Raw genomic sequence first — 13,946 nt, 5'->3', positions numbered from 1 at the left:
GTTCTCCAGTAAACAAAAAACAAAATCAGTACATGTAAGGCATGGGGTTTAGGATAACTGATTCCTAGTTCAGTTATTCTTTCTGTTAACTTCCGACAATAAACTTTTTTCTATTATATCAGTTTCTTGATCTGTGAAACAAGGATACTATTATGTAGTCTGTAGCACTGTATTAAGGATTAAATTAGATGCTATACTCAAAGCACATCGGACACAGGTGTCCAACAATGTTGACCATCACCCTGTTTCCTGCAAAGAGTACTTACAGAAGCCGAAAAGAAAGATTTTAAACAATTGTTTTAAATTGTGAATTTGGGCATAAAAATACCCACAAGTAAAGGATTTGTGAACTAGTTTCTGCTGCAGATTATAACTAGTATTGGATTATCAGTCTAGACAAAGGAAAATTCTTGCAACTGGGAATCTATTAAAAATGCAATCACTCCTGAGTTGAATTTTTCTAATGAACTACAAGAGCAGTTCTGCTAAGCAAAAGACTGTTTACTACATCGACTTAAGATAGTAATCTCCTGAATAAATAATAGCTTGAAACTATTTAATAAAAATAATTTCTAGTTTACAGAAAAGTGGCAAGAATCATATACCCTTTACCTGGATTCCCTCATTGTTAATTGTCCCATTTGCATTCTCTCTCTCTCTCTTTAAATACAGGCGTTTTTTTCCTCAACCACTTAAGAATAAGTTACTTACAACACATTTTTTACCCCTAAATTTGGATTTCCTAAGAACATGGACATTTTCTTATAAAATCAGGAAAGTTTTCAACTTCAGAAAATTTAACATTTTTATGCTACTTCATCACCCATGGTCTAATTTTGTCAACAGACCTATTACTGTTCTTTACAGCAATTTTTTCCCTCTACTACGAAAATCCAGACCAGAATCGCCTATTGCATTTCCCTGTCATGGTTCGGTCAAAAATATGCGATGCTGTTATTTACAAGAGATTAGAAAATTAAACTTATACTACAAAAATGCAATTGATTAAAGTTCTGTTCCAGCATTTTATGTGTTCTTTTCTTTTCAGTAAAAAAAGGTGTGTTAGCAACGCTATTTCTACAGTTTCAAAGGATTTATCAAAACAATCTTTAAATCTCAAAAGGAGTAAAGAAAAAACAGAACCTCATTAAAAATGAAGACACTAAATACCAATTCCAACAAAACCGTTGGGCTGAATTCTATGCATCTTTGACACTACTTCAGAACTTAAGACAAATCAAGAAGGAGACACTCGCAAGTGGTTACTGTACTTACCTGTGGAGGTTAGTGGGAACATGGGGGGTGGGGGTGGGCTGGTAAAGTGGTATTTCCGCTTTTCATTCTAGAAATTTTTGTAGTGTTTGAGGTGGGTTTTTTTTTTTTTGTATTTACCATGAGCACACATTTCTCATTTAATAATAAAAAAAATAAAATCAGAAAGATAAAGAAAACTAGATGCCAGGCTGCATTTTTGATGTACGGGGTTAACCTGAATATCGAAGTTCATCCGTTTGCACTTTGGTTTCTTCGCCTGAAGATGGTGACACCTTCCCCTAACTTACGCAGGGAGACGCCAGAAAGGTTAAGTAGTCACTAAACTACTGTTGCAGGGAGAAAGAGCCAACAGAAATGTTTGTCACGGACCAGAGAAACGTCTCCCGTGCACGGGCCGGCGGGCAGAGCGAAGGTTAATGGTCTGCCTTGAACAGACCAAAAACTCCAGCAGAACGGCCCTGGGTTTTAGAGCGTTCATTCTGCAGCGGGCAACGGGGGAGCCAATGAAAGTCACAGGCACCCGAGGCAGAGGGAGAGGACGGACGGCTCCCGGCGCGCGCGAGCTGAGCTGAGGGCGCACCGGGCTGTCAATGGGACAGGAGGGACGCCGGTGCCCGCGCGCCCGGGGGGCAGCTGCCGTCCGGGTCCGCGAGTGGGAGAGCCGCTCCGGAGGCGCGAGCTGGGTGGGTCACACCTACCGAGCGCTGGGCACGTCCACCGGCCCGAGGCCACCGCCGCCGCTGGGGCTGGCTAGCACGTCCCCGCCGTATTTCTCCTCCATCCCGGGGCTCAGGAGCCGCCGCCGCTGCCCCCGCCGCGGGGTTTCCTCATGTCTCGCCGCTGCCGCGGAACAGCGGGCGCAGGCGCGTCACTCCCCCATGATAGCGGCCCCCTCGGGTCCCCACAGGCCAGGCCGCCACCGCTGCCGCCGTCCCCGGCTCCTGCTCACTAGCACACGCGCGTCGGGACTAGGCCGCGGGCAGTTCCGGCGGCGCCGGGCTCCCCCGAGGCGCACCGGAGCGGACGTTGCCAGGCCACGTCATCGGGCCCAGCAGCCCTCACTCCCGGGGGAGTGCCCAGCCCTGCGCCTGCGCATGACAGAACACTCGCTTTCTCTCGCCCTTCCTTAGGCACCGCCTACACGGGTGACGGGATCGGATCGTTTCTCGGGATCAGCTCTTCGTATTGACGCTGCCGTCGCGCTTACCTGTCCCTGCAGCGCCACCTCTGTGCCGTCAGGAATACAGCCGATTCTTGTAGCACCGCGGAAGAAGGCATAGAAAATGGACAATGTGTGATCAAATACAATACAGTATCTTTTAAAATTTGGCTGCTAGACTATGCTAGACTTAATCCTGGTACATCAGTAAATCTTGGGTAGAGAGGACCAGGCCTTATTAGGTTTTTTTTTTTTTTTTTTTTCTGTTGCTAAAAATTTAGGAACGTGAGGTCTGCCAGTTTCAATTGTAACTCTGCCACTTAATAATTGGTCACTTGGCCTTTCTGTACCTCAATTTTCTTATTTGTAAAATAGGGATAGAAATATGTATGTCATAGGGTTGTTGGGAAGATTATATGTTATGTGAAAATGTCTAGAACATTTTGAAAGGTACACAGTAATCAGTGAATGTTAACTGTTATTATTACTCATAGGGAAATTTGTGGACTGGGTTGGGAGATGGAATGGAGTTTGGAGCGGTTTACAATACTGTACTTAATTTGAATATAGATAAAGAGTCTTAAAAACCTATAAAAGATTGAGAAATCACTGTCTGTGCCTGCTCTGGCTTCATAATCTATTGTGGAAATACTTAGCAGTTTGCGAGCAAGGCCTGGTTCACCACAGTAAAGGTTAAAGGCACAAATGCTAAGGTTTCCCAAATAAGGTGTGATATGATTATACCTAGAAAAGACTCACTGATAGACAGAACTTGACCTGAAACTTGGATAAGATTTTAGATATGGGAGGAAAGCACTGTGGGATGACACATCCCATGTATAAAACACACAAGAATGCATGACTTAAAAAAATTTTTTTTCAATGTTTGTTTTTGAGAGAGATTGCACACACAGTGCCAGCGGGAGAGGGACAGAGAGAGGGAGATATAGAATCTGAAGCAGGCTCCAGGATCGGAGCTGTCAGCACAGAGCCCCATGTGGGCCTTGAACTCAAGAACCGCAAGATCATCACCTGAGCTGAGGTTGGACAGTTAACCTACTGAACCACTTAGCCGCTCCGTGGAATGCATGACTTTAAAAGCTAAAGTGACTCCAGGGGTGCCTGGGTGGTCCAGTTGGTTAAGCATCTGACTTTGGTTTAGGTCATGATCTCATGGTTCTTGAGTTGAGCCCTGCATTGGGCTTCTGCTGTCAGCATAGAGCCCAAATCAGATCCTTTGTCTCCCTCTTTCTCTGCCCCTCCTGCAGATAGGTGCTCTCTCGCTCTCTCTCTCTCTTTCTCTCTCTCTCTCAAAAATAACTAATAAACACTAAAAAAAAAAAAAGAAATTCATTAAAAAAAAAGCTAAAGTGACTCCAAGTGACTTTTCTGTAGCAATTTTTGTAGAATTTTTATTTTCCAATTAGAGTGGTAGTGTTAACAAGTAACTATTGTTTTTCTAGAGCAAGTTCCATTCTTTTGGAGCCCAGAAAACAAGGTAACATGACACATGTGAGCTTGAATTCACTTGATATTTCTGATTTGGTTAGAATTATGGCACTTTTAGGCCGATTTAAGGACATTTCCTACAACTGTGGAAGTTGTAGTGGAAGGACAAGTGCCTCTATGCTATTTCCCTTTGGTCACTTCTCAATCCATTTCAACCTGGCTTCTCCATCCATCAGTACCCTGAAATAGCTCTCTCATGGATATTTTTGAGCCATATATTACCTCACCCCTCTAAAGCTGTCGACATAGATGAACTCTTTTCTTGAAACATTCCTTTTTGTTGATTTTGTGAACTCCACAATGGTTGTCTCAAAGGAAGCTCAAGTTCTTTATGTTTCAAAGCCAGTATGTGATCTTTCCCATAAACCTGATTCTCTTCTAATGTTTTCTACCTCATTGAATGGCATCATTTATTTAGCTTAGCAAACCAACAACTTAGCTATCATCTTGAACACCTCCCCTTCCTTGTGATCTATATTGAATCCATCACCAATTTATGTCATTTTTTTACCTTCTCAATATTTCTTGAATCAATCTAAATTTTTCCATTTCTATTACCACCATCAAGTCTAGGCTACCATTAACTTTTGTTTCAGCCACATTAGTAACCCATTCCAATTTTTTTTAAGTAAAAAAAATATTTATTTTTGAGAGAGCGAGCGAGAGAGGGGCAGAGAGAGAGGGAGACACAGAAATCCGAATCCAAGGCAGGCTCCAGGCTCTGAACTGTCAGTGCAGAGCCTGACGACGTGGGACTCAAGCTCACCTGAGCTGAAGGCCAAAGCTTAACCAACTGAGCCACCCAGACACCACAGTAACCCCTTACTCATTTTGCAAGTTCAGTCTTTTACGTTATCCAATCTGTTTTCCACATTTTGTCATAGTATGGTAATATTTTCCTAATGCAAATCTTATAATGAACTGCCTACCCCACTGCATTTCACCCTGCAGTCTTTCAGTGGCTTTCTGTTACTCTTAAAAAAAAATTTTTTAATGTCTGTTTGTTTTTGAGAGAGGAGAGAGAGAGAGCACAGGGGGGGCAGAGAGAGAGGGGACAGAGGGTCCAAAGCAGGCTATGTGCAGACAGCAGAGAGCCTGATGCAGGGCTTGAATTCATGAACTGTGAGATCATGATCTGAGCTGCAGTCAGACGCTTAACCAACTGAGCCACCCAGGCGCTCTTTCCATTACTCTTAAGGGCCTCCATTACAAACTTGAATCAGTCAGGAATTCACACTGATACCTCCAATTACAATCCAACTGTAGATGTTTCATTCTAGACTTTCCCCTTGTATTTCTACCTCTCTTCCCTGAGAATGAGAAACATGGCTCCCATTATCCTCAATATATTGCCTTATTTTCTCAGTCTTCTTGTGTGTAACCCATCTCATGATCATGTAGGTCATCTCCTTTTTGGCACAGCCAACTCATGCTAGCCTGGGAGGGCTGAGACTTCTCCCTCCCAGCTTTTATTTTTTAATCTACATTTGACTCATTTGCACACAGTGACAAATATGGAGCTGAAACATTTTCTTTCACTTTCACTTCCCATCATCTGGAAGGAGCAAGAAAGGGAACTAAATTTTTGGAGTGGCTCTTCTAAGAACCAGGTAATCTCTTATTTAGTTTTTATTTATTAATATTTTTAAAGTTTATTTATTTATTTATTTTTGAGAGAGGGAGAGAGAGAGAGAGAGAGAGAGAGTGCCAGCATGGGCAGGGGAGGAGCAGAGAGAGAGAGAGAGAGAGAGAGAGAGAGAGAATCCCAAGCAGGCTCTACACTGTCAGTGCAGACCCCAATGTGGGGCTCAAACTCACAAACTATGAGATCATGACCTGAGCAGAAAACAAGAATCAGAGGCTTAACCGACTGAGCTGCCCAGATACCCCTCATTTAATTTTGAGATCCTTTCAAGGTTGGCATTATTTTATGCTGCAGAGTTAAACTCAAAAAGGGTTAAGTAAATTGTCAGTTATTATATAACTAGTAAGGCAAGACTACCCCCTAGAATGGCAAAGTGCCCTTCAGTGTCAGCTGTTTTACTCCTTTCTTCCTGATCGCATGAGTGACAACTGACTCCAATGTAGTAAGAGAACCATATGGGGAGCGCCTGTTTCATAAACCACTTGTGGGAATCTTGATTAAAGAATATGGTGGACGTTGTCATAAGGGGCAACTTAGCACCAGCTTCCTTCCTTCCAATGAATTTTGTTGAGTGCTTACCATATTCTAGGTCCACTTTCAGGTACTTGTTGCATTTCCCAGAAGCAAACTCTGAGGTAAGAATTTGAATAAAAGTGACTTACTAGTAAATATCTCCAGGAAAAGCAGGACAGTGGGAAGGAGAACAGGAAAGAAAGACAAGTAAGGATGTGATATCAGGAAAAGTCCCACTGGGGAGCTTGGATACCGTGAAGATCACACCTCAGAGGGTCCTGATGGAGGTGAGCTGTCTTAGTGCGTCTGGGCTGCTATAACAAAAGTACCATAAACTGGGTGGTTTATAAACCACACCCATTTATTTCTCCTAGGTTTGGAGGCTGAGAAATCCCAGATCAAGATGCTGGCAGTGGCAGTGTTAGTATCTAGTGAAGATCCACTTCCTGGTGTCACCTTTTTGCTGTGTCCTCACATGGTGGGAGAGGTGAGCTAGCTCTCTGTGTGTTTTTTATGTATTTGTTTTAATGTTTATTTTTTTATTTTTGAGAGAGAGCGTGAGTGGGGGAGGTACAGAGAGATGGGGGGACAGAGGATCTGATATGGGCTCCATATTGATAGCAGAGAGCCCAATGTGGGGCTTGAACCCATGAACCATGAGATATGACCTGAGCCAAAGTCGGATGCTCAACTGACAGCCACCCAGATGTCCCATCTATGTGTTTTTTTTTTAAATAAAGACACTAATCTGAATCATGAGGGCAGAACGTAATAACCTAATAACCTCCCTAAGACCCAACTCTTAATATCATCACCTTGGGGGTTAGCATTTCAACATAGGAATCTTGGGGAAATACAAACATTCAGACCATAATGCAAGGGAATTGGGATATTTTGAGAGTTCTCTGACAATGAGAGGATGGTATTGGTTGTTAGGAGTGCTCCTTGCATGTGTAATAATGGGAAAGGGATCCAAGGGCATATAGGCAAAGGCCTTACTGACAGTATCCGCTATAAGATTACACATATTTTGGTCATTTTCCACGTGCTGTGTTCTACCGTCCCAATGCTGAAACCAGAAAACTCATAGCCTAGACTTCCTTGAAGCGAGGGTTCTGGTATATGACCTGGGTCTCATCAGTCAGACATATTCAAGTGTGACTTAACTTCAGCTGAGAAAGCAGCAAGTGGGGACACTTTTTTTCTTCTCTGGAGGAGGCATTTAGTACTTTGAAAGCATCAATGGCAGAACTTCTGGTGTCCATTCCTAGGGGTCACTGGTGCCAAGCGGCATGACCGTGGTGTTGTTGGCCAAGTGACCCCCCTGGTGTAGTTGGACCTTGCTTCTGGTTGCCCAGTGGCAGAGCCTGGCTCTCTGGTCCTACAAAGGTTCCGTGAATTACCCAATATCCCTTGATACATTCCTGCATGAACTAGTCAGACTGGAGGTGGTGGTTTGCAATTAAGAACACTGAATGGTACGGCTGATATGGTACCAAACCCTGACTAACAATAAGCTGCACATAGATTTTGTTAAGTGCTTTTTACTTTAGACCAAGAAACAGTACCATGCTTCTAAAAATCAACTCCTAATATGTTGCACCTTAGTGGAGAAAGCTTCCCCAAACTCACACAAGGACTTTATCTGATGCCAAACATATTTTTATCCTCTATTTGATGTCAGAAAAGCAAAGTAAGACAATGTTCAGTAATTCCGTATCTGTCCTGACCAGGGTAGGAAGCAGACTGGGGTTGGAATTCTCAGAGATATTGATATCGATATTCTCAGAGATAACAGGCTCCACACTACCATTGCAAAGCTATACAGGGAAGTAGTGTGTTGTTTTAAGGATTTGAGTTCTTAGCAGTTAGGGACTCTGTGTAATGTTTTTAGCAGACATTAAATGTGGGCAGTTAAAAATGAAAAACACTATCTACAGGAGTGACGAGGAGGATGCAAATGAGGAGATGGAGAGATATAGTTCATATTTGCACATTTTCAACTAGCAAATCAGAATTTTATTGTGAATCTCGAAGTTTCATTCAAGAATTCATTTACTAATTATGCCCCATGTGTTTCAGGAATATATCCTTCCATTTATCCATTAATCCACCCAGCTGTCAAAAAGGAAATATTTAATGAAGGCCTACTATGTGCCAGTACCACTTATATTCCAAAGTGGAGGAAAACACAGTATTATTATCTTTCTTCTCAAACTGATGAGAAACTCAGCTGATAGCAACACACTTTGGGGGAAAACAAACTGAAAAGAATCTTGCCAAAAGACAATTCTGTATAGGCCTTTTGTGTTTCTGCGTGTCTTTTCAGCAAAGGCATTGACAGCCTTTGTTAGAGACTATGTTTTCAAGGATGTTTGTATAGCAAACAGCCTTGGAATATAGAGGTAATAACTCCTTTTGGGGCAGAGGGAAGATTTATTGCTGATCAGGATAAAAAAGATAAAGGCTCACTCTAAGACAAGGGTTGGGGAGGTTGGCTAGCAGACTAAAAAGGACTGGAATTTCCTAAACTTTCAGTTGCATGCTTAGCAACTACTTAGGCTGTGAGGCATCACCCTCATGGGACTTGAAGGTGCGGGAGGCAAGATGAAGTGATGCAAACGTGAGGTTCATGTTACCTGTGTGGTTAACAAAGTCCTTTTTCTCTGATCCAGGCGTCTTGGTCAGACTTCTGCTGGCTTCAGGAAACTGTAGCAGGCTAATTGTGAGTTTGCAAGCACAGTAACATCTTAGTCCCTTCATGGTTCTTGCCACATCTTCCCCCCACCAAAATTTTACGTATCATTTAATTAGAAAAATTCATAGTACACTATCATGAGGGGTGTGGGTATTCAGGGGTCTTGAGGTATTCAGACTGGAAAGAGAGAAGTAAAGATATTGGTATTTATAGATGACATGATCTTACATGCAGAAAATATGAGGAACCCAACTAAAAAAATTGGTAGAAATAAACAAGTTGAGCAAGGCTACAGGATGCAAGATCAATAAACAAAAATAAATTTCATTTCTCTACATTTTTTTAAGTTTATTTATTTATTTTGAGAGAGAGAGAGAGAGAGAGAGAATGAGTTGAGGAGGGGCCGAGAAAGAAGGAGAGAGAGAATCCCAAGCAGGCTCTACACTGTCAGTGCAGAGTCCAACACAGTGCTCCATATCAAGAACAGTGAGATTCTGACCAGAAAAGAAATCAAGAGTTAGACACTTAACTGAATGAGCCACCCATGTGCCCATTTCTAAACGTTTGTAATGAACAATCCAAAAATGAAATTAGGAAAACAATTCAACAATTCCGTTTATAATAGCATCAAAAGAATAAAATACTTAGGAATCAATTTAATCAAAGGAGGTATAAAATATATATTTTGAAAACTGTGAATCATGTTGAAAACAATTAAAGAAAACCTAAGTTGGGATGCCTGGGTAGCTCAGTGGGTTAAGCAGCCAACTCTTTCTTTTTTTTTTTTTAAGGTTTATTTTTATTTTTGAGAGAGAGAAAGAGAGAGAGGCAGAGCATGAGTGGGGGAGTGGCAGAGAGAGAGAGGGAGACACAGAATCTGAAGCAGGCTCCAGGCTCTGAGCACAGAGGCTGATGTGGGGCTCAAACTCACGAACTGTGAGATCATGACTTGAGCTAAAGTCGGATGCTTAACCCACTGAGCCATGCAGGCGCCCCAGCAGCCAACTCTTGATTTCAGTTTAGGTCAAGATCTCACAGTTCATGGGTTTGAGCCCCACATTGAGGTCTCTGCTCACAGTGCAGAGCCTGCTTTGGATCCTCTGTCTCCCTCTCTCTGCCCCTCCCCTACTTGTGCTCTCTCTGTTCTCTCTCTCTCAAAAATAAATGTTACAAAATTTTTTAAAGAGAACATAAATAAATGGAAAGGTGTCCATGTTCATGTTTAATATTATTGAAGTGGGCATATTCCCCAAATTGATTTACAGATTCAGTACACTCCCTGTAAAAATTCTAGCTGGATTTTTGAAGAAATTGACAAGCTAATCTTAAAATTTATATGGAAATTCAAGGAACCTAAAATAGCCAAAATAATATAGAAAAAGAACAAAGTTGGAGGACTCACATTTTCCAATTTCAAAATGTACTACACAAATACAATAATCAAAATTGTGTGGCACTGGCATAAGAATAGATATATAAGTCAAAGAAGTAGAATTGAGAGTCTAAGAAGAAACCCTCACATGTAATACTCAATTGATTTCAACAAGGGTGCCAAGAGAACTCATTGGAGGTTGAATGATCTTCCCAACAAATGGTGTTGGGACAACTGGATATTCATAAGCAAAAAAATGAATCTGAATCCCTACCTCACACCTTGGACAAAAATTAATTTCAAATATTTAAAAATCTAAATTTGAGAGCTAAAACTATAAATCTGTTAGAATAAAATATAGATATAGATCTTTATGACCTTGGATTAGGTCATGGTTTCTTGGCTATAACAAAAGCACAAGCAACCAAAGAAAAAGATAAAAAGATTAAAAAAGAAAAAGAAAAAGAAAAAGATAGAGGTGCCTGGCTGACTCAGTTGGTAGAGTATCTGACTCAATCTCAGGGTCATGAATTCAAGTCTCATGTGGAGCCTACTTAAAAAAAGATGCAAAAGGAAGAGTAAGTGAGACTTCATTAAGATTAAAAATTTTGTGCTTCAAAAGGGCACTATCAGCAAAGTGAAAAGATAATTCACAGAATAGGAGAAAATATTTGCAACCATATGTCTGGTAAGAGTCTTATGTAGAGGCTACAACATGGATGAATCTTGAAAACATGTAAGTGAAAGAAATCAATCACAGAAGGGCACATATTGTATGATTCCATTTATATGTAATGTACACAACAAGCAAATCTATATATAATGTAGGTTAATGATTGCCTAAGGCTAGGGAGTGATGGCTAAAGGGTAGTGTTTCTTTTGGGGGCAATAAAAAGGTTCTAATATTGATTGTGGTGATAGCTGTACAACTCTGTGAATATACTGAAAACCATTTAATTGTATGCTTTAAATAGGAGAATTGGATGGTAGATGAATTACATCTTTAAAAAATTTAAAAAAATTTTTTTTAGTGTTTATTTATTTTTGAGAGAGAGAGAGTGTGTGAGCCAGGGAGGGTCAGACAGAGAGTGAGACACAGAATCTGAAGCAGGCTCTGAGCTGTCAGCACAGAGCCCAATGCAGGGCTCGAACTCATGAACCATGAGATCATGACCTGAGCTGAAGTCAGATACTCAACCAACTGAGCTACCCCAGCGCCCCTGAAAAAAATTTTTTTATGTTTATTTATTTTAGAGACAGAGAGAGAGAGTGCGAGTGGGCATGAGTTGGGGAGGGGCAGAGAGAGAAGGGGACAAGTGGGTTGTGCACTGACAGCCCTACATGGGGCTCAACTCAGAAACTGTGAGATCATGACCTGAGCCAAAGTTGGATGCTTAACTGACAGTCACCCAGGTGCCCTGTGAATTACATCTTAATAAAGGTATTATTTAAAAGTTTGGAATGTATTTTTTGATACTCTAAAAATAAAAATAAATAAAAGGGCAAGGATTTGGGGCAATTTTATTGTTAAAACTTTTTGTGTGTCATTGTTATTTAAAAAAAATTTTTTTTAAATGTTTTATTTATTTTTGAGACAGAGAGAGACAGAGCATGAGCAGGGGAGGGGCAGAGCGAGAAGGGCACACAGAATCCGAAGCAGACTTCAGGCTCTGAGCTGTCAGCACAGAGGCTGATGTGGGGCTCGAACTCACAGACCACGAGATCATGACCTGAGCCGAAGTTGGACGCTTAACCGACTGAGCCAACCAGGCACCCCGTGTCATTGCTATTTTTAAAAGATGTTTTATTTTATTAAAAATTTTTAAAAATGTTTATTTATTTTTGAGAGACAGAGAGAAAGAGATAGAGCGCAAACAGGGGAAGGGCAGAGAGAGGAGACACAGAATCTGAAGCAGGCCCCAGGCTCTGAGCTGTCAACACAGAGCCCAATGTGGGGCTCAAACTCAGGAACCACAAGATCATGACCTGAGCCCAAGTGGGATGCTTAAATGACTGAGCCACTCAGGCGTCCATTATTATTATTATTATTATTATTATTATTATTATTATTATTTAGAGAGAAAGAGAGAACAAGTGGGGGAGAGGGGGCAGAAGGAACGATAGGATCTCAAGCAGGACACCTCAGGGGAGGCTGGATCCCACGACCCTGAGCCAAAATCAAGAGTCAGATGCTCAACGGACTGAGCCACCCAGATGCCCCAGGTGATTTGTATTGTTAAACTGAATTGTAGGAGTTCTTTATATTATGCAAATACCATTCCTTTGTTAGCCAATGTTTCGTAACATTTTCTTCCAGCAAAAAAAGATAAAATATAAAAGAAACCCATAAACCCAATACTAATACCCAGGTATTTATACATTCTTTAAATAAAACTTCAAAAAAATAGCTCAGTTTAGATGGGAAGGTTGTTCACAAGATCTCAGTTCTGATACATTGCATGATTGCTAATTTTAAGCAACTTTTCTGTACTACTTTTGGGTCAGGGTCAATATCTTATTTTTTTCTTTTCTTGTACCTGGTAAAGTATCTTAAAGCCAGTATTTATTGAGTGATTTTTTTTTTTCTGAGTTGAAATCCAGTAGTATTTTTGTTTCCTGAAGAACAGGTGTGGAAAATTTTGTCCTTAGTTACAATTTCATTACAGAGAGATGATATTAGCTCTCAGTCATTGTTAATTCGCTGTGGTTTGTTTGCTATTGAATGGTCTTCAATCAGGAGTGACAGGTGCCATACATTCAAAGAAGATTATTTAAGAGGGAACCCCTTCCTTTTTGGAACTCCTTAAAACTACCTTTCTATCACTCTCTTGGGGCACTTTTAAAAAAGATTTAATTTTATTTATTTTTTTAATTTTATGTTCATTTATTTTGAGAAAGAGAGCACAAGCATGAGCTGGGGAGGGACAGAAAGAGGAGAGAATCCCAAGCAGGCTCCACACTATCAGTGCAGAGCCCGATGCAGGGCTCAGTGCCATGAACCTGAAGATCATGATCTGAGCTGATATCAAGAGCTGGAGGCTTGGGGTGCCTGGGTGGCTCAAATAGTTGAATATCTGACTTTGGCTCAGGTCGTGATCTCACTGTTCCTGAGTTTGAGCCCCATGTGCTTTGTGCTGATAGCTCAGATCCGGTAGCCTGCTTTGGATTCTGTGTCTCCCTCTCTCTCTCTGCCCTCCTTTGCACCCGCATGCTCTGTTTCTCTCTTTCTCTCTTGCTTTCAAAAATAAATAAATAACTATTAAAAAAAATATAAAAAAGAGGTGGACACTTAACCATCTGAGCAACCCAGGTACCCCAAGATTTTATTTATTTTTAAGTAACCTCTATACCCAATGTGGGGCTTGAAGTCATAACTCTGAGATCAAGAGTCATCTGCTCCATCAACTGAGCTAGCCAGGCTCCCCTCTCTTGGGCACTTTGAAATACTGGTTATGTAGAATCTGTGTGAACTCTGGTTTGTCCCTACACTGTAGGCACTTTGAGGGCAAGGGTATGTCCCACTTACACTCCTCCCCCCCCCACACCCCCAGAATGATCATCAGGGTGCCTTGCACATAGCAGAAGCAATAAACAGTTGTTGAATTCTACATAAAGTAAAAACAAAAAGTCCAAACCCAAACACACAATATACCAAACAGACAAAAGAAAGATTAATGGGTCTTTAGTGTAGACAGTTTCCTTATTTAGTAAGTGAGCTGTTCACATTTCAGACATGACTGAGATGTGAAGGCTCACTTGAAATGCCTTGCAGTTA

At 41.2% G+C, this 13,946-nt stretch overlaps 1 protein-coding gene and 1 long non-coding RNA gene across 2 annotated transcripts in view; one reads left to right on the top strand and one right to left on the bottom strand.

The window, feature by feature from the left end:
* SLC30A5 (solute carrier family 30 member 5) overlaps positions 1–2,280 on the bottom strand; it is a 37,159-nt gene extending 34,879 nt beyond the window's left edge. Inside the window, exon 1 of the mRNA XM_049649559.1 lies at positions 1,974–2,280. Within this exon, the coding sequence (XP_049505516.1) occupies positions 1,974–2,056 (83 nt within the window). The 5' untranslated portion in view covers positions 2,057–2,280. The remainder of the gene's footprint in view (positions 1–1,973) is intronic.
* A 104-nt stretch (positions 2,281–2,384) lies between these two features.
* LOC125935702 (uncharacterized) overlaps positions 2,385–13,946 on the top strand; it is a 43,916-nt gene continuing 32,354 nt past the window's right edge. Inside the window, exons 1-3 of the long non-coding RNA XR_007461768.1 lie at positions 2,385–2,587; positions 5,506–5,553; positions 6,476–6,588. This is a non-coding gene — a long non-coding RNA (uncharacterized LOC125935702). The remainder of the gene's footprint in view (positions 2,588–5,505; positions 5,554–6,475; positions 6,589–13,946) is intronic.

Source organism: Panthera uncia (assembly GCF_023721935.1).
Source record: "Panthera uncia isolate 11264 chromosome A1 unlocalized genomic scaffold, Puncia_PCG_1.0 HiC_scaffold_17, whole genome shotgun sequence".
Lineage (NCBI taxonomy): Eukaryota > Metazoa > Chordata > Mammalia > Carnivora > Felidae > Panthera > Panthera uncia.
The sequence above is the reverse complement of the archived record's forward strand: the minus strand, read 5'-3'. Positions and strand labels throughout refer to the sequence as shown.